At 37.6% G+C, this 19594-nt stretch overlaps 3 protein-coding genes and 1 long non-coding RNA gene across 6 annotated transcripts; 2 read left to right on the top strand and 2 right to left on the bottom strand.

Moving 5' to 3' along the window:
• Positions 1-9294: 9294 nt before the first annotated feature.
• LOC126751797 (uridine diphosphate glucose pyrophosphatase NUDT14-like) lies at positions 9295-10943 on the bottom strand. Of its 2 annotated transcripts, none has more exons than XM_050462329.1 (4): positions 10773-10943; positions 10339-10610; positions 10046-10256; positions 9295-9987 (listed from the first exon to the last, which is right to left on the bottom strand). In XM_050462329.1, exons 2-4 carry the CDS (start codon positions 10529-10531, stop codon positions 9741-9743), a joined length of 651 nt encoding a protein of 216 aa, XP_050318286.1. In that variant the 5' UTR covers positions 10532-10610; positions 10773-10943; the 3' UTR covers positions 9295-9740. The 2 variants fall into 2 exon arrangements, with proteins under 2 accessions (XP_050318286.1, XP_050318288.1); XM_050462331.1 differs by having other exon boundaries at positions 10339-10605.
• A 261-nt stretch (positions 10944-11204) lies between these two features.
• LOC126751796 (pyruvate dehydrogenase E1 component subunit beta, mitochondrial) lies at positions 11205-15531 on the top strand. Of its 2 annotated transcripts, XM_050462327.1 has the most exons (6): positions 11206-11302; positions 11362-11596; positions 12028-12189; positions 14132-14543; positions 14613-14732; positions 14803-15531. In XM_050462327.1, exons 2-6 carry the CDS (start codon positions 11408-11410, stop codon positions 14988-14990), a joined length of 1071 nt encoding a protein of 356 aa, XP_050318284.1. In that variant the 5' UTR covers positions 11206-11302; positions 11362-11407; the 3' UTR covers positions 14991-15531. The 2 variants fall into 2 exon arrangements, with proteins under 2 accessions (XP_050318285.1, XP_050318284.1); XM_050462328.1 differs by lacking the exons at positions 14132-14543; positions 14613-14732; positions 14803-15531 and adding an exon at positions 13407-14059 and having other exon boundaries at positions 11205-11302.
• A 469-nt stretch (positions 15532-16000) lies between these two features.
• On the bottom strand, positions 16001-18192 carry LOC126751795 (beclin 1-associated autophagy-related key regulator). Its single transcript, XM_050462326.1, has 4 exons — positions 17615-18192; positions 16770-17549; positions 16431-16699; positions 16001-16376 (listed from the first exon to the last, which is right to left on the bottom strand). The coding sequence occupies exons 1-4, from the start codon at positions 17866-17868 to the stop codon at positions 16204-16206; spliced, it is 1476 nt and encodes a 491-aa protein (XP_050318283.1). The 5' UTR covers positions 17869-18192; the 3' UTR covers positions 16001-16203.
• A 160-nt stretch (positions 18193-18352) lies between these two features.
• Positions 18353-19047, top strand: LOC126751534 (uncharacterized). The gene is made up of 2 exons (XR_007665894.1): positions 18353-18726; positions 18830-19047. It is a non-coding gene; the product is annotated as an uncharacterized LOC126751534 (long non-coding RNA).
• Positions 19048-19594: the final 547 nt, after the last annotated feature.

The following is a 19594-nucleotide window of genomic DNA, read 5'->3' as shown; positions in this document are numbered from 1 at the left end:
GAAGCAGCTATGCAAGACACATAGGTATATATGTATGTATATATATTTGTAGAGTACAGAGTTTGTCCGCAAAGTAATAGGACTGATTTTCTTTCACCGCGACCACGGAGCGTTGGCGCACTGACTGGATTCGGTAGAGGGCGTTCCTAGCTAACGAACGAGCGACTGGTCAGTTATCTCCGATCACCTGGAGAGTCATGACAAACATTTTCGCGCGATGTGTTACTGTGGGTGGTGCAAGCCAAAGCAGCGTTCGTTAGAGCAGAGGTACGCGATTAAATTCTGTGTGAAACTCGGTAAATCTGCGACACAGATGTTTGATATGATCAAGCAGTCTTGCCCATATATTACTTTAGCAAGAACTGGTATGTTTCGGTGACACCAGGTCTTTTTAGAGGGCTGGGAAGAGGTTGCAAATCCAAAGTAAAAACGATGCTCATTGTCTTTTCTGACATTAAAGGCATCGTCCATCATGAATTTGTTCCTCTTGGACAAACCGTCAGCGCCAAGTTTTACGTGAAAGTTCTCAAGAGACTCAAACGAAGGGTCAATCGGGGCGAACTAGACATCGCAGCCGGTCGAAAGTTGCACCACTACAACGCCCCGGCTCACACCGCCTTTTTTGTGAACAGCTACCTAACCAAGGCCGACATCCCAACGCGTCCGCAGCCGCCCTACATCTCAAATGTGGTGTCCCAGACTTTTTTGTTTCCTTGCCTGAAATGATGAAAGGCAAGCATTTTGAGACGACAGAGGGGATCCAAGCAGCATAAACCTCGGCTCTCAAGTATATTTCGGAGAATTCTTCCCGTGACGCTTTCAACGCTTTGAAATTGCGCTGGCAGCGTTGGATCGACACAGAAGAAGCCTATTTTGAAAGTTTTTAAGAATTGTAACGATTGGTTCAATAAATTTTTTTAAAGCGACTCAGTCCTATTACTTTCCGAACAAACCCTGCATACATACGGAGTGATATCGCCGATCTCACGAAAATAGTTTATCAACTTTTTTGATAGGTTATTCCTGTCTTTTAAGTTAATTAACTTGAATTCTTATCTACATTAAGAAAACCTCTAGTGAGATACGAGTATATAGTATGCGTACCAAGAAATATTAGAGTTTATACCAGTTTCGGTCCGTTTTTTTTTTATGAAGACATTTGACCTTACGTTGGTTCGTGGCACCATAAACGTCAGAAGGGAAGGCTTCGTTTACATTTACTATGAAAGTTTGACAGTTCCTTTCGTATATACATATGTATGTCATGATAGTGTCAAAGCATTATCTCTATCATTCTTTGTGTTTTATTATACCACCACCTATTATTTGCTAAGCTTCATTCCGTCTCTCCTGATTAGGGATTTCACTCCAATGTGTTTTCAGCAGCTTAAAATTCTTTTTGGCTGTTCCAGGCTTATATAAACAAAAAAAAATCAGTAATAAAAAAATCTTAAAAACAATAAGGTGCCGTTTTCTGACCCTTAGGTCTTTGTTTTTCTCATTTATTTAATTTTGCCGCCGATTGTTTGTTTAACTTCAGCTTCAGCTCAACACGAAGTTAGGTTAGAACTTCGACCCACCACAAGCTAACCACAAACGCACACACGTACCTCCGCATAAAAACCAATTAACTAATTAACAGTTATGTGTTACTGTTGGTATTTGTTTTTGAAAATCCATTCAAGCGTGAAAACGTTTTCGGTTATGATACTCACCTGGAGTGTTTACTCTACATATTTACATGTGTTTGAGTGGCTGCAGCCTCATGAACTTCCCAGGGAACATATTCGTATGCACTTGTATCCATTTGCGTTGCATGAACAGAATAAATCGAGACTTTTTGTGGTAAAACATTGAAAATTAGCACGCCTTACTCACTCTTTTGTTTATAAACGTTTATAAATTCAAGCAATAGTAGTCGCCGACAGTCGAAATAATTACCTTCGTACATACTCGTATGTATGTATATACATAAATCGGAGTGCTGACGGAACACATGAGAAATATTTACACATGCGCTTGATTATTTTTTATGAACATTTTTTTTTGTAGTGTGAGTAAAATTAATTTTTTTATAAGAATTAATGCACCTGTGAAACGCTACAAAACCACAAGTGTTGAGGGGAACATAGCGAGGTCGCGTACTTTACCTCCTCTCTTTGAACTTCTTTAGATCATTACAGAGTTGTCAAACCGGGTCTTCACTTGTCATGTTTCACATTAGTTCTCTTGGTACTCTGGAAAATAGGTTCTTAGACACCTCTATGAAAATCTCTCCAGGTATGAGCCCCCTTTTGTAAGGGAAAGGGTTTCACAACAGAGCTGTCAGTGCAGCCCTTTCAAGCCTAGAAAAGGAAGCGAAGGAGGTTGGCCTTGTGGTGAGCGAAGGCAAGACAAAGTACCTGGAGGCCACATGCAACGATTCCTCGGAACTATGCCCCTGTTGTCACTATAAATTTGAAAAGGTTGAGAAATTTGATCTCGGAACCAGAATAAATTCCACCAATAAGCTAAGCCGGGAGGTCAAGCGCAGAATAACTCTTTGCAAACGGCGTAAAAACATGAAGATGATGTTCCGAGTTGTGGAAGCATTTGGAGTATTCGAAAAAACTGTTCTTCTTACGATCTTTGTAGCGGCCGGCGTGAGCGATGAGTATCGAAGAAGTTGGAACCACGAACTGTAGGAGCTTTATGGCGACATGGATATAGTTAAGCGCATAAAAATTAAATAAATGCGAAGAGGAAAAAAGCCCGTCCAGGCATACAATGGAAGAACCAAGTGCATAGCGACCTGTCTGCACTTGGGATGCACAACTGACGTGAACTGCCAAAGGATAGAGGCAACTGTCGAAGTTTCGTGATCTCGGCTCAGACCGACCCTCGGTTGTAGTGCCAAAGTAGAAGAAGAAGAAACTCCGACCACTAAGAAAAAACGCATTCGCCCAAACGCCAAGCCTTCCTGTGGATATAGGTTTACATAAATCCTACAGCCGTTTTAAGATCGCTTGAAACCTCGATCAACCATTCAGTCTTACCCGCTTGCCGATTAAGTAAACAAATACAATGTGATATATTATTTCACCTGGATGGATTTTCACTTACCCGCGAACAAAAATCTAAAATAGGCTTGCTAAAGCCTCAGCCGAAACTAATCAGCTTATCAGCCAACGGAAAGACTAGACAAAAAGCTAGCTTTCTCAATCAAAGAGCACAATTTATGATTTCATTAAAATAACAAATTTTATCTGCAAGCGAATCTGTGGCATGTCATGTTCCTGTACTGTTACCCGACACATTGAAGGCGATATGCGCCACTCGACGGCCGACGACAGACGACAGCCAACACTAGTTGCGGTGGCAATTTGGCGCAAACAACAACCACAAATTACTGGCGTACAAATAACAGCGACAGAAGCCTGCGAAGCAGCAACTTACACCGTTTGAGGAGCATACATTTTTTGCTGGACACAGACAGACATACAAATACAAACTTCATCTAACGCGCGTACCTGCATATCAATTCGGCCCTCTTGTGGCGAGCGATAACTTGGTAAGGCAGTACGCCTGCTGCGACCTCCACAAATGGTAAGCTGAGAAGCCAACTAGCAACTCCATCTTCCACATGAACTCCACGTTAGCTTTGGCGTTTTCCACCAGCGCTTAGCGTTAGTGACTTTGGCGGCGCTAAGCTCACTGTTTGATGGCAGGTGGCAATCATGGCAAGCCCGAGCTGGAAATGGTTTGGCGCCGAATCAGCAAAAAAGATGCGAAAATCAGCGACTGCAGTCGTGGGTGCAGCAATGTTCTCATTTTGATGCAATTGCCGGTTATGGTTGGTGACGGTGGTTAGTAATGGCTGTTGATGACGATAGCCACGACCTAACTAAGAAGTGTACAAATGACTTGAATGAATTGCCGCGCATCTAATACCACTGAAGCTATTATTTATATATTTAATTCACGCATCTGTGGTTTCTTTTCAGATTCGGAGCGGTAATAACGGAAATGAGGTACCGACCACGCAATCCAAGAAATGAGCAGCACTATGTGGGTTTAACTGTGTGCTGGAGCGTCTATCTTTTTTGGAATCAATAAATTGAAGGTGCTTTGCGACAACCAAAAAGCGGCAAATATATTTCCTCTTAATTCCCGCAACCGCACTTTAATTATATAAGAATTGTTAGGCAATTCTATTTTGGAAGGTCTTAGAAGAACACAAGAAAGACGCAAGACAACTTAGCGTTTCAATAAGGGTCGGATCTAGAAAACCAAAAGAGATACAGACTTTTAATTGACAAATAAATATCAAATGAATGGATTTAGCATAAGCTATAAAAGGACTGATTTTCTTCCGCCGGGACTGTACTTCAGATCGAGCGCACACCGACTGAATTCGGTAGAGGGTGTTCCTAGCTAATGAACAAGCGGCTGGTCAGGAGTCAGGATAAACATTTTCGCGCGACGTGTTTCTGTGAGTGGTGCAAGCCGAAAATGCAGCGTTCGTTAGAGCAGAGGTACGCAATTAAATTCTGTGTGAAACTCGGCAAATCTACAACAGACACGTTTGAATAATGTCATCACAGGTGACGAGTCATGGATCTTTGAGTATGATCCCGAGACACAGAGGCAATCCTTCGAGTGGAACACGCCGGCGTCTCCTCGTCCAAAAAAGGGAAAAATGAGCAAATCCAAAGTGAAAACGATGCTCATGTCTTTTTTGACATCAAAGGCATCGTCCACCATGAATTTGTTCCTCCTGGACAAACCGTCAACGCCAAGTTTTACATGGAAGTCCTCAAGAGACTCCAAAGTACTGTCAATCAGGTCTGACAAAACATCCCAGCCGATTGGAAACTGCACCGCGACAACGCTCCGGCTCACACCGCCTTTCTTGTGCCCCCCCGGACTTTTTTTTGGTTTCCTTGCCTGAAATGATGAAAGGCAAGCATTTTGAGACGACAGAGGGGATCCACGCAGTATTCACCTCGTCTCTCACGGCGATTCCTGAGAATGCCTTCCGTGATGCCTTCAATGGAGCCTATTTTGTAAGTTTTTAAAGAATTGTAACGATTGGTTCAATAAATTTTTTACATCGACTCAGTCCTTTTACTTTCCGGACAAACCCTGTATATACCTCATCATTCATAAAACTTTAAATCATCGATTTGTGAGGCAACAAAAGAAGGAAATTTGTGCGTCTTTTATCATATAATACAACTGAACATAAGTGCCGGATACTCTATAAATTTCATAACAAGTTCGAAATCAAATGATGAATTAGACTCGCGACCGGCGCAAACTGTGAATTTAGAAATGTTTAATAAATGGTAGGCATATAAAAATTGATCCTGCGTTCCTGGTTTATTGACCCTTTTCAAGACGTTTCAAGAGCCGACTGCCAAGCCCCAATGTTAATTATCAACACCTTTGAACAAAGCGCACCTTTTCGAACGCAAAAGGACAAAGGCAAACTTCAAAGCGGCTACAATTTAACACCTTGGAAATGTTTACCCAAATCGAGTGAAAATCATTAATCAAACAGCAATTACCGAGGTAATAGTTGTATACCAATTTAGCAATCAATTACGAGTATTAATAAAAATTTTATTGCTTTCGACACACACACACTCGTACATGCATATATAGCTAGGTGCCGACGCATAAGGCGCGCACACGCTCAGCCAAAGGAAGAAAACTCATTAGAGGCGAGTGAGTACATAATGCGAAACCTGAAATGTGGAGTTGGCATAACTCAAATGGAGTTTCAACATTTTAATTAAGTGGTAAAGCCGCCAACAATTTATGCGGAACAAAAGTAATTGCTTGGTGTACATAAATAGACATATGTAAGTCTGTACGCGTCCATTTTTATATACGATTACCTACAAGCATAATCGGTATTTGCTTTCTTTCGCGCTGCAAATAACCGAAGTATCGGCTAACTGTAGTTGGAATTTTTTAGTCATTTCTATGATTTTATTTTTTTATTTACTTGGACTCACCCAACTCATTATTAGACATGATTTTCTACAGCGAAAGATGACAAGATCAGCTGTACCTTTGTGAGCAGTGGCGTAGCTAGGGGGGGCGAAGGGGGCCGTCGGCCCGGGCACAACGTCTTGGGGGCGACAAAATGGTATTTAAAAACTCCAATTCGGGCAAAAATTCCTGCGAATTGTGTCAAAAGTGTACAAGATATAGGGAGAAAATGGGTTTTTTCTATGGCTTTTAATAAGATGTCTTGTAAATTTACTATCAATTTCCTCAAAAACCGTTTTGTGAGAATTGTGGAACTTCAGAATTAGCGTGGCTTCTAGTTCCTAAATTTTATATACCTAATATCGAAGGTATTTTGTAAAAATTCACTTTTGTTGGAACCACCTCATGAAACTTGTAGATAGGTTGATAAAGGGGGCGGCAGAACATCCTTGGCCCCGGACGCCCGAAGTTGTAGCTACGCCACTGTTTGTGAGCCCCTCGGATACATACTAATCTCCGTGTGAAACATGCTCTTCCCCAAAATTACTGCAAAATATACTGCAGATAAGATGGGTCAGGAAATATCTATTGTGAGATGGTGAAACGCAAAGCTGACTTACCTTAACGAAACGAGTCCGTTCGGAAATCCTATAAGGTACGATCTCAATTTCAGTAAAGCAGTTCAGATTAATGGTAAATTGAATATCAAGCTTTTCCTCATAACCGCAATATTCACAGAGATCATACATAGAATAGGAAACCTGTTTGTTAAACAAGCTCATGATTTTAGTAGTAGACTGGGCAAAGGATCGATAAAGCTTAGTGGTAACTTAACTAACACAAAGCTAATCCACAGAGACTTCTATAAAAGCCAATTGAATCCTTGGAACCAGTAACTTAATAGACAATTGTGCAATAAAAGTTACCGATCCAAACGAGGTTAGATCTCCAATTTCGGATCAATTCCAGTAACGTAGAACAGGTTGTTGTGCTAATTGTTCCTATCCGTTGCCATTGCAGACGAAAAGCTCGAGTTGCCGCGAGAATCGAAAGAGAACCTTGCACAGCTTCATTCTGGATACTGTAGCAGGTTAAACTTCTACTTAACCAGAAACGACCCCGACATATCAAATAACCACCTCTTTGCATGCCCAGCTAACCCTACACAACTGACATCCCTCTCTCTGCGGTCCGACGCCGTCGAAACAGCGCGTTTCCTGGGCATACCATTGGATGACAACTTACCTGAACCTTACCATTTTAACGCAGACTAGATAACCGTTACAACAACAGCAACAACAACAATTGTCTGCTAAAACGATACTTGAGTTCTCCAACATCCTTTAATCAACATTGCTTTTTTAAGATTAATGAAAGTTCTGAGACAAAACCCGACAAATTCATATAGACCTTAGTACTGCTTAAAATCAGGTAACATTAAATTCGTTGTGACTAGTCAAAGCTTTAGCAGTATACGGTACACAGATGCCTTGAACTTACATTAATTACCAACACGTACATACATATGTATGTACATATAAGTATATTCAATTTGATACTCCAATAACTGGGTTATAATTACACACATATACTTATATTTGTAACACAAGTGGTATACTTTGGACTTTCCCAGCGGCAGAACGCATGCGTGCAAACACGTCTTCGCATGCCAGTCATGATGCCACGCTATTATAAAACATGACCAAGTTGCGCTTGATGCCGCTAACACCCAATGCAGAAACACTTTTCTTTCGACTTAGCGAACGACTTTTTAGCGCAAAACTAATCCCAAATAGAGGACGACCGTCGACCGCCGACTGCAGTTTGCAGTTTCCGTTTGCCGCTGGTCTTGGCCGCGCTGTTGTTTTTGCATTGTTGCCGGTAACGCTCGTATGGTGCGTCATTTATGGCAGTTAATTAACCGCATTGCAGGAGGTGTGAAAATATTCAACTATGGAATTTATTACTACATATTTGATAATTAAATTAGCCGCGGCCATTTTAGGTGGCAGACACTGGCGATTCGCTGCTGCTCCTGTTGCTGCACCGTTATTGAGTTTATGTCTTTTATGGCAGCAATTAATAAACATGGCATGCCGACGGCGTTGGGTTCAAGAAATATATCGACAGGGAATCGCAAAAGTGCAGTCCCTGTAGGCAATAGTGGAAGGATTTTTAAGATATGTATAACTTAAAAGACTGCAAGAAACTTCAACGTCCTAATTCAGCTCCACATCTGTGTTGAAATGGAAAACCTATGTTGAGGACATAGTTCAACGGAAAGCTCATTGAAAGACCTTCAAGTAATGTTACACTTAAAGTAGAAAAAGTCATGGATCAACGTAAGTAATATTGATTATATTATTATTTTCCTTTATTTGTATATCACAAGTGCCTCCGAAGCTTGGAAGTAATTTGAAGGCACGCTGCCGAGCTTTCAGTCCTTAGCTGATTAAATATCCAAGTTCGCACCTATTAGATAGACCCGATTGTCATAATAGCGGTTAATAATAATATTTACGAACTATTATTATTTATTACTACAGGCTTACGAACCCGTTCCCACGACAGTCGGGTCTACGTAACCGGAACGGACCCGGATTTTTATCCGGCCAAGGACTGTCAACTCGGCAGAATTCTGTCGCTACAACAACAACTATATTTACGAACTGTTGTTGTTGTTGTATCGGTTATATAATTCCCATTTGAGTGGTAAGGGTTAAGTAGGTTGTAATCGAAGTCACCAAACGGGAGGTAAACGTGATCTTTCGGTGGGGTCGGATCATGGGGAGAAGGGTGTTAGATGAGTGGGATTCATAGCACATTCCAAGAGATAGCTTGGAGAGGAGTGCATTGTGTTCTTTAACCAAAAGAATGCAGTCTTTCTCTGTAGGTGTTCGATGGGTGGAAAGAAGATTTCTTTGTGTTTTCCTTAGGTGCTGCCGGCTAGAGACTTCAGGATTTTGCTGCACTTTGGCAATAATTGGTATCGTATGCGGAGTGAAGGAGCACATGCACTCAAGTGTAACGTCTACAGTCTTGGGGTTGTTGACTGTCAGAACGATCCGCATAGGCGGCTGGTATTTAAGTTTTCAAAGGCTCAATTCTTAGAATTTTTATTGCTTCCATTTAAATGTCGCGAAATGTTGCTTCCAAAAGTTCACTGATTCAAGGATGTCAAATTTTCTGTTTTAGTACTTTCCTTCAACTTTAGCAATAATCTCCATCTAATTTAACTGATTCCATATATTCAAAGTAGATAATGTATACATACATAAATATAAAATAAACTTTCCCAAAATGAGACATTATAAATTATAGTAGAACTTTCTGTAGAATTTATAATTATTTATTTGGATTTTAATTATATTTACTGAACAGCCGATAATCTTTAGATGACAAAGGAACCTTAAATATAGCACAGAGGAATTATACCAAAAAAATTAAACAAATACTTTTTAAAACACATACATATGTACCATAACAATAAGTTTGTGAGATTTCAATTCCAGTTTGTTACCGGAACTGGGTTCTCAAAGAACCCAATAGTGTATAAATAATGTCTTTTTGATTTTTTTTTTTATTCATAATAGCCTTCAAATGACTGAATTAAAGATAAAATTTAATTTATATCTGTATATACATAAGTTGTATTTAATTATAATATATTTTGTGGAATTTAACAAATTCTATAAAATCCGGCAGATCTAATGTTTTGCATTTTTTGATTGTTGTTTTTTATTCTCATTCTATGCTTCAATTCAATATTTACTAGGGCATACAATCTTTGGTGCTTTATTCATTAAAAACCAACTGATACCTAAGAGACAACTGGGTGGACTATTTATCTTTGACCCTTGTTTCATCAAATCTCTAGATTCCTCAATTGTATACTCAACCACATCAATCATCTCACCGTCTACACCACCACCCTTAGTAGCCCGATCATCATCCGTAACTTCGCAATAATACAGCACCTGTAATGCGCCAGAAGAGCCTACACCCGACCTACCATATTTAAATTTATAAATAAGTTCGAAAATTTTACATAAACTGTCATAACTACCTGTAGGTCATCACTTCCTCAATACGATCAACAGCCACGTCATAACCGCACTCCTCTAGTACCTCTTCCCGAGCAATCTCACTCCAACTCTTGTTTTTATCCACAATACCTGCACACAGTTCCAATGTGACTCCGATTTTCGGAGGAAATTTCTGTAAATCTACTTCACCAACATTACTTCCGCTTGAGGTAACGACGCTATGGAAGACGGCTTAAGAACAGAATATACAGAAATTCACTGTACTATTTCACTAAAAAAAAGTATATTTTGTAAAATCAAAAGTACTACAAACCTGGTCGAAATTGACGAACGAAAATGAGAACTCGTCGTGTCGTGTTGAACAAAATTACAGCAACACTATCATGAACTTTTAATAAATCCCAATTCTTTTCGACTCCATTCTGTACATAGTATAGTCTAAATGGTTTCACGTAAGGTGAATCCGCTGGCAGTGGGCCCATCCACATTTTTGTTATGTTTTCCATTTTATCCAAAAAACTATTGAGTCCACACAAAATAACTTGAAACCGAATTTTTACAGAAACACACTCCGCTCTCGCTATACTAAGTAAAAATAGAGAACAATTTGAGATAAGAGTAAAACAAAAGTTTGAACTTTGATAAGAATTTAGAATCGACTTTTCTTCCAACTGTTTTTGCTTTATAATATGACTTTGCGTATGCATTTTTTGCATATAAAGCACGAATGTTTATGTAAATATTTACCTACGAAACTATAGTGCGTTGAACGTGTAAAAATGTGACCGAGAGAACCCAAAACGTGTCGTTTAAACTATTAGCACCGTACAACCAATTTAAAGCTTGCCTTAATTTAAGTCAATGTTACATAAAAATTATTCGAATAGTTTATCTCGTTTTGCTTTTTTGAATATAAACACCGGGTTTGTCAAACAGTCAGCTGATTACACTAAGAAAAAATTTGGTTTGAACTACTAAATGTTTTGTCTCAAATATTACAAATAATTTGTATATGCAAATATTGCATATAAAATGGAATATTTATAAAACTTGCATTTAATTATATATAAAGTAAATCTTTATTAAATGTTTAAAAAACCTTAGAACATGAACAGCAATTATTTGCATATGGCAATGTAGCAGTGTCAAGGCTGACATTTGACGTTTCTGATAGAAATTATTTTCGTTTTGCTTTTACACTTTCTTTGCCAATTGTCAGAAGTTTTTCTCTACTGCCGTCAGGCATTACGTTAACTATTCTGTGCACGCTAAAAATTGTAATTTTTAAGGAATAATTATACAACTTGTGATTTAACTGATCTGTAATTTTTTGCAGGACAACGACCAAGTGAAATAAAAGAAAAAACGAAAATCTTTCGAAAATGCAGCCTGTAAAAGTGATATTTTCGAGCGTTGCACGCCGTGCTTTCTCAACGTCACCCAAAACCCTTGCGGCAAAGCAGATTACCGTACGTGAAGCTTTAAACACCGCCTTGGATGAAGAAATGGCACGCGACGACCGTGTATTTCTAATGGGTGAAGAGGTCGCTCAATACGATGGTGCTTATAAGGTAAATCATAAGTTTATGCCTTCATCCTAATCGACGTGGTCAACATCTGCATGATTACGTAAAGCGTATAAGTTATAAATGTGTATAGTGAACAAGACAGCTGACAAATTTATGGATAGTTGTCGATAAGAGCACGCGCAGTGAACAGCATACGTAAGAATTAAAGTCATTAGTTTCAAAACTATGTAAGCTATACTTATACATTACTATTAAGACAATTTTAAGACACAACGGAAGGTCATACAAAGACTGTCGTTTAGACATTAAAAAAAAATCATGCGTTCTTATCTGTTAGCAGCGTGCCAAAAGCTTCGTATCTACTGATAAGCAGCATCAATTGTGCAAGCAGCATCAGTATTGTTTACACCTACTATACTTTTTTAATCATAGATTTTTGGTTTGATGTTAATTCGTTTATTTTCCCGCCACAGGTGTCTAGAGGCCTTTGGAAGAAATATGGTGATCACCGCGTAGTAGACACACCTATTACAGAAATGGGTTTTGCCGGTATTGCTGTGGGGGCTGCCATGGCTGGCTTGCGACCAATTTGCGAATTCATGACCTTTAACTTTTCCATGCAAGCTATTGATCATGTAAGTATGGAACTAGTTAGATAAACATTTGTTTCATAAAATAATACGAATGCGAATTCTTATAAATTTGTATTTTTTACATTGGAGATATATTCATGTTTGCCATAAATGACTTAGTACCGTTCTAATATGAAAATATCAAAAATTATCTATAGGAATTTGTTCCTTATTATTTTAAAATAAATAATTGATATATTATTGGGGTTATAGCATTATTTTCGTCTCTTTACATTCACAAAATTATTTTCAATCTCCAATTATTTTAATTTTTAACAAATTTATGAAAAAATATTCTTTGCTTGGTAACATATTTAGTTCTTTGCTGTTTGAAGGCAGCTTAAATCTGTACCACCTTACATATGTTAATAAATTGGAAACACAAGACAGAAAAGTGTCTTATGCTATTGTTATACAGATATCGATAAATACAGGAAGGCCTAGCATAATCTTAAATATGTAATGATGAAAATTGTTTAATTATATCAAATAAGTTTTAAACGTCAAATAAATAATTATTCATATTAACTCATATTATCTGGAATAAATTTGTGCAATAAACAATAAAAAAGACTTTGTACAGAGAGATGTTTTGACTGTTAAGTGACTTATCTTTAAACTATTTCAAGAAATTCATGAGAAAAACAAAAAAAAGTTTTTTTTTTTAATATGGATTAAAAGTTTTCCCCGTAGGAGAAACCACGCTCCGAAGTAACACAGTAATTGTCATAAATCATGCTGATTATTAAAAAGAGCCTTTCTCTTACTTTTGGATGCAACTCAAAACCTTAAATAGTTTAGTAGATAAGTCAGCTAGCTCAAAGTCAAAACATCCCGTTATACAAGTTTTTTTTGTAAACTGTATCTGTTTAGGTAAATTAACGCCAAAGGCTATTATTAATTTTATTGAAAGAATATTAAAGTAATTGTAATATTTGCAAAATAATTTACCGCTATCTATCACCTTTCAATCATACATACGCTTTTTTTAGTTATCTCATCATACATTTATCATCCTCATTAGGCATTACTTTCGCTGTGAAATACCAACACTTTCATTTTTCAATTTTTTTATAGTCTATGAACAATTTTTGTAATCGGATAATATGGGTTAAGATATAACCGTACTTTTAAATCGCATTCAAGTTATATTAAACCTAAAGAAAAAATGTAAAGAATTCTTAATATCTAATTAACCCATGTTATCCAATTATGCACAGGTGAACTTAATGTCAAGCCAAACACACCCTGACTCATTAAACAGTTTAAAGGCCCACAACAGCGAGGGCTTTCGTCCTTACCATATTAGTCATTCTTCCATGCTGCAGCTAAAGAAACCAACTTCGATAGGTGATTTGCCTAGTCATCATGAAATTATCGAAAGCCCACGTCAGAAATGGTTGAATGAAATCAACGATATACTTGATGAACCTACAACGATGCACGAAATTCAAGCGCCGGCCATTAACAATGGCAAAATGGAAGCGGCACGTCTCATTGTAATACGTCGCCGTAAAATGAAGAAACACAAGTTGAAGAAATTGCGTCGTAAGATGAAATTTGAATGGGCCAAGGTGCGTCAACGCCGTGAGATGCGTAAAGAGAAGGCATTCCAAGCCAAGTTAATAGCGCAAGTAAAAGCGGGTGAAGCATTTAACGCCGAACAGTACGTCGAGGAGCAATTGCGCAAGGCAAACGAGAATCCATTACCACGCTACTGGAAGGGACGCCGCTTGCCTGCGTTTATCATCAAAGAGAAGTTAGGCATTAAATGAAAGTTGTTCATAAATAATTAGGGTTAATGAATTTGTATTTGAGAGAAGTGTTGGTATTTCATTGGTATTATGTACAAATAAATTTGAAATAACACAAACATCATCGTGCATGACATATTGTGCGTGAGTTTTCATTTGAATTTCAAAAACACTTTCTTCTTAAACAAAAGGTAATAAACTCCGCAGCAAAAACATTTTACATGTCTGCCGGTATGGTCAACGTGCCAATAGTTTTTCGTGGTCCTAACGGTGCTGCTGCTGGTGTGGCAGCTCAACATTCCCAATGTTTTGCTGCCTGGTACGCACACTGTCCCGGTTTGAAGGTTATATCACCTTACGACAGTGAGGATGCACGTGGCTTACTTAAAGCTGCCATTCGCGATCCCGATCCAGTGGTTTTCCTAGAAAATGAAATGCTGTACGGTGTTGCCTACCCAGTGGAGGATAAGGTATTGGACAAAGACTTTGTATTGCCCATTGGTAAGGCTAAAATCATGAAGCCTGGCAATCATATAACTTTGGTGGCGCACTCAAGAGCTGTTGAAACCACATTAGCAGCTGCCGCCGAACTGGCTAAAAAGGGTGAATAGATTTGAGTTTTAATTTAATACTTTGTTGTATTTGTTTTTTTATTAAAATTTTTTTCCGCAGGTATTGAAGCTGAGGTTATCAACTTGCGTTCAATCCGTCCATTAGATATGGACACGATTTGCCAGTCCGTCAAGAAGACACATCACCTTGTGACAGTGGAGCAAGGCTGGCCACAACATGGTAAAATATTAGAAATATAACAAACAAATATTAAAAATTGCTCAAATTAAAACTTTAATTTTGTGTTTAGGCGTTGGCGCCGAAATATGCGCCCGCATAATGGAGGACGAAACCTTCTTCCACTTAGATGCCCCCGTGTGGCGTGTATGCGGCGTTGATGTGCCTATGCCTTATGCAAAGACGCTGGAAGCAAATGCCTTGCCACAAGCGCAAAACGTCGTGGAAGCTGTCACCAAAATTATTGGACCCAAAAAGTAGAAAATCACTCACTTTAGAACAATTCAATTAGACAGATCGAACGATCATTCACAAACAACATCACCCACAACTTATTTGTTTCTAATGAAAAGACATGCTGATATTTTGATGAGCCGCCGCAAATTCACACTTTCAAGTAAAACTACAACACATTACACTTACACTTGATAGCATTATGATAAGTCAAAAGTCTTTTATTTTTTACCGCTCAGCTAAATTGAAGCTGCTCAGAGTAGTTGCATATTAAATGTTCAGAAAATTTGGAATTCGGCGATTTGTCTAAAATTGAAAGCATATTTCATTAATTGGTAGGCACACTTCATTGGGAGGCTAATCCATTAACGAACAACGTTGTGCTACATACCTGCCATATGTATACATGTAAAGTATGAGCAAAGTACGTGGGTGAGCACGCACGTAATTTGTGATTATTAATAAAACAATTTTTAGTTAAAAACAAAAATTAAAGCAATTATCGATTCTCATAAGGTAAAACGGTCAGCAAATCAAATTTCAAATAAAACCTATTATGAATACTGAATTTAGGATTTTTTTTCGTTAAACTGTGGGCAATATTGTGATACGGTGGCTTAGAATACGTCTCTAAAGGTTAGACATCAGTCAACGTGGTGTCAGGACGCGATTTTTGTGCACTGAATAGGGTGATGTTCGTAACACTCAAAATAAACGTTGGAGAACCTATAATGTATATATATAAATGATCAAGGTGACAAACGGAGTCGATGTAGTCATATCCGTTGTTGTTGTAGTAGCGACAGAAAACATTTCTGAAGTAATTTCGAGGGATGGTGGCGAGTTGACGGTCCTTGGTCGGATAAAAGTCCGATTCTGTTCCGGTTACTTAGACCCGACTCTCGTGCGAACAGTCTAGCTGTCCGCTCTATAGACAACCTAACCTAACAATGGGTAAGGATGGCTCAGCTACAGCGTCTGCTATACTCTATTTACATATTTTCTCTATTTGCTACTCTGCAAAAGGAGTAATAAACTTGTTTGGTACATAAATTTTCATCAATTATATTTAGCTTTAGTCATGTATGTATATATGTAAGTGTTGTAGGAGTGTAGGTACGTGTATGCAAAGACAAAAATATATCTGGATACCTTTTCGTATCCATGTTCGTAATTAAGGTTAATTTTTTCCTTTGTTATTAAAAAGTAGACATGATTAACCCTAAAAACCATTTAAGTCCTATCTGCGCCATCCAAATATTTCGGTTATTCGATTTGCTGCAGAAGTTAATAAGCCCCCCGCAAGGCTTGATTGTTGTGCAGCGACGTTCCTGACTAAATCCGAATCATCAATATCTTGCTCATTTGGGAAATTCGGTACTGCCTCCCAACCCGAGCGTAAAGAATTTTCATCTGCAAAACATTTTATAATGTGTATTTCACACATAAAAATTGTTTCAATCTCACCTTCCGATTCTGATTCAGTCGCCGTTTCAATACCCTTAAGCAAAGAATCCACCGATTTCATTAAAGGTGCATTCGATATTTCATAGAATCCATGGCGTCCTAAATTGCTCTTCTCTACATCCAAAATGGCCAAAATGTTTTCCAATGTGTGATTTTCATTCAGGTTTCGTAATTGCACCTGTTGTGTATAAGCGAGGTACATGATATTTGAATTTAAACGCGATACTTTGCGCAAAAATTGCTCTTCGTTGAGTTTACGGCAAAAGTCACTGTAATTTACATATATAATAAGCATATGTTTAGAATATGTACATTTCCGAAAGTTGTGATTTCTCTTACCTATACGACACTTTAAACGGCAATCGCACATTCAGGTAGAAACTCAGAAGCTCTGTCAGTTGCGTTGTGTACGTAAGTGCGCCAATGATGCGGAATGCGCTGGTGCGACTCGGTGCAACTTGATTACCTTCATTCTTCGGTACATCGTCCTTGTTATCGGATAACCAATCTAAGTAAGCTGTATAATCGCCATTAGCGGGCAGTGAAGGCGCTACAATAAGATATTGCATCTCGCTTATTCCACTACCGTGAAATACCCATTTACCGCGTATATAGGAGGTATTCTTGGCATCTGCCAATTGCTCCATAGTTTCACAATCATTTTTTCCAGTGACCACGGTATTAAAGCGCTTCTCATTTTTCAACACAACTTCCGAAATCGGAAATACGTATTTAACAAGTTCATTTATATCGTGTCGTGTTACTTGCTGCACCTTATCCAATAGACCAGTATACCGTTCCCGCAATTTATTGATCTTCTCATATCTATCGAAGACATAGTCACCTAAAGCTTTTACCTTTATAGGATAATTAGGCAACTGTTTACGCTTGTCGAAATTTACTTTAGACAACTGATCCTTTTGCTCTTTTCGCTTCGTCAAAAACATTTGCTTCTCTGATACTAATCTATTAAGCAGTTGAATCCTTTTCTTCTTCTGCTTAATCTCACATTGCAAGTTTTCGCTGGAACGTTGCTCTCGCATATACTTTTCATAGCGATTATTCAAATCCTTGAGACCACCTTTTGTTTTAATATATTTTTGTTGTTTCTCGAATAAACTATATGAAATACAATCATTGATGGTATATATTAACAAGTATAGGTTAAATATGTCAAAACTCACTTTTCCTTTTGTGTACAACCAGCAACATTACTGTGAACAATATTGCCATTGCGAACACATGAACAGCAGTGGAAATTATGCTGGTGCTGTGATTTGGTGCACAGTGGGCACCGATACCTTAAACCCAGTATGTCTTCTGGGTTTGTGCGACTGGCAGAATCCCTGTAAACATCCTCACTTGAACTAGACACGTGAAATCTCAAATTAGGTGCGTTGATGCTTTCATCGGACGACGTTCTGGACATAGATGCCATAACATAGTCGTCCACAAAAACCACAACTAACACTACCAGCTACCTTTGCGCTGCGTCACAGTTCCTTTTCTCTTTCAACACAACAGGTAATAGTATATCTGTTTTAACGCATTTGCCATATTATTACAGAATATGCTGCAACACTTTCAATTATTATTCCTTTTGCTTAAACACTACTCCAAAGTTTTTATTGAACAAAGTATTTACAGTTTATTTCAATGGCTTGATAGCTAAAATTTTGTTGTCTTTTTTTCCACAAATATTGCAGTTGACAGTCAGGGTTGCAGATGCACAAATTGTTAAGCAGTCGCCTGTCTGTTTTCGAGTTGCGAAATCAAATGACAAGTTTCAGGTAGAGAGGTTGTTTAAGAAGTGATCGCCACAGGACAAACGCATTGTTTGCTTTGTACCTACATGATGATGTCAAACTTTTTGACATATGTTTTTTGATATACATATGTACATAGCTTATTTACTAAATCGAATTCTGAACACTTTAATTTTCTTGTAATAAGAGTTAAAACAGAATGTAAATTCACTTTAGTTAAAATTAGTACTGTACTCTGAGATAATTATTGATAGTGAGGTCTTTCTCAAGCGGAAAATTCAAAACTAAGAGATATTAAGTTATGACCTTTATCGTGGACAGCACAGTTAAGTATTATTTATGTTTACATGTGTTATCAGCTGGTAAAAATGCCATATGATAGTACAAAGCAAAGGGTGTTTTTAATTGTTAGAAGCACGTATCTACAGGGTGGCGCAAGTTTTTTGGTGAAACGGAATTGATTTGCTGGTCTAAAATTTAATGCAACTGTTTAATTTTTGGGCAGCAATACTTTTACTCTTAATAACTTGGTATACATTATTTCTTCAAACACTGTGCACCTATTCAAATAATGGAACATTTGTCACTTAAAATCACTAAATGAGGATTATAAACCTATCTTTTTAACTTCAGGCCACAACCCGTGCGAAAAAAGAAGGCGAAGGCATAAAAACAAATGCTAAAACGTACATATATTTGTACATATATTCAAACGGCTTGGAATTACCCATCATTTAGATATGGACATGGATATTTCTTAATAAATTTATGTAAACTTGTATTGTATTAAAAATATTTCCAATTTATTCAAATAAATCATTGCACATATTAAATATATTTAGCACATGCAATTGCATTGTGTTTTATTTTCCAAAGAAAGCGGTTGCACGGTAATTTACAGAAAACAGCTTAATAAGGTAGGATATACATACGTAAGTATGTATGTATGAATAACCTCCAATAAATTAGAAAATGCAAAAACAATTTTTTTTATATAATTTGCTTTTATTCGGTAATTAAACTTTTTGCAGTCGTTAAAATCAAATCGAATGATCCATGTACTAGACTGGACCCTTTGGATCCATATATGTATACATTCAAAGTAGAAAACAATATTTCTCCACAATTTTTGCTGCATAATTTATGGTAGAAAATATTTTCTTTAATAATCGCTGCCCAAATAATTTATTACAACTATAATATAATTTGAAAATACGAAAATAATAGGGGCAATGAAAAACTAGTACAAATGCAAAATATAGCAGGGCTAAACCGAAATTAACACAATTAGCACAAACTAGTTGATTAGATTAAATTTAACTTAAAAATAGCAAAAAACGCATGCTTAAATGCTATGTATACGTTTGTATGTATGTAGAATGGATTCTTTGCATATTG

The sequence above is a fragment of the Bactrocera neohumeralis genome, chromosome 2 (genome assembly GCF_024586455.1).
Source record: "Bactrocera neohumeralis isolate Rockhampton chromosome 2, APGP_CSIRO_Bneo_wtdbg2-racon-allhic-juicebox.fasta_v2, whole genome shotgun sequence".
In the NCBI taxonomy this organism is placed as follows: Eukaryota; Metazoa; Arthropoda; class Insecta; order Diptera; family Tephritidae; genus Bactrocera; species Bactrocera neohumeralis.
Note: the sequence above shows the minus strand (reverse complement) of the source record. Positions and strands in the feature narration are given on the sequence as shown.

Bases quoted from the DNA above. Each gene is read 5' to 3' on its own strand.
- LOC126751796 (XM_050462327.1), top strand. From the start codon at position 11,408: ATGCAGCCTGTAAAAGTGATATTTTCGAGCGTTGCACGCCGTGCTTTC. The intron at 12,190-14,131 runs GTAAGTATGGAA...CTTAAACAAAAG, and splicing joins CCATGCAAGCTATTGATCAT to GTAATAAACTCCGCAGCAAA. The intron at 14,733-14,802 runs GTAAAATATTAG...TTTTGTGTTTAG, and splicing joins GCAAGGCTGGCCACAACATG to GCGTTGGCGCCGAAATATGC.
- LOC126751795 (XM_050462326.1), bottom strand. From the start codon at position 17,868: ATGGCATCTATGTCCAGAACGTCGTCCGATGAAAGCATCAACGCACCT. The intron at 17,550-17,614 runs GTGAGTTTTGAC...TATTTCATATAG, and splicing joins GGTTGTACACAAAAGGAAAA to TTTATTCGAGAAACAACAAA. The intron at 16,700-16,769 runs GTAAGAGAAATC...TGTAAATTACAG, and splicing joins CCGTTTAAAGTGTCGTATAG to TGACTTTTGCCGTAAACTCA.
- LOC126751797 (XM_050462329.1), bottom strand. From the start codon at position 10,531: ATGGAAAACATAACAAAAATGTGGATGGGCCCACTGCCAGCGGATTCA. The intron at 10,257-10,338 runs GTTTGTAGTACT...TCTGTTCTTAAG, and splicing joins CGTTCGTCAATTTCGACCAG to CCGTCTTCCATAGCGTCGTT. The intron at 9,988-10,045 runs GTAGTTATGACA...TAAATATGGTAG, and splicing joins GAGGAAGTGATGACCTACAG to GTCGGGTGTAGGCTCTTCTG.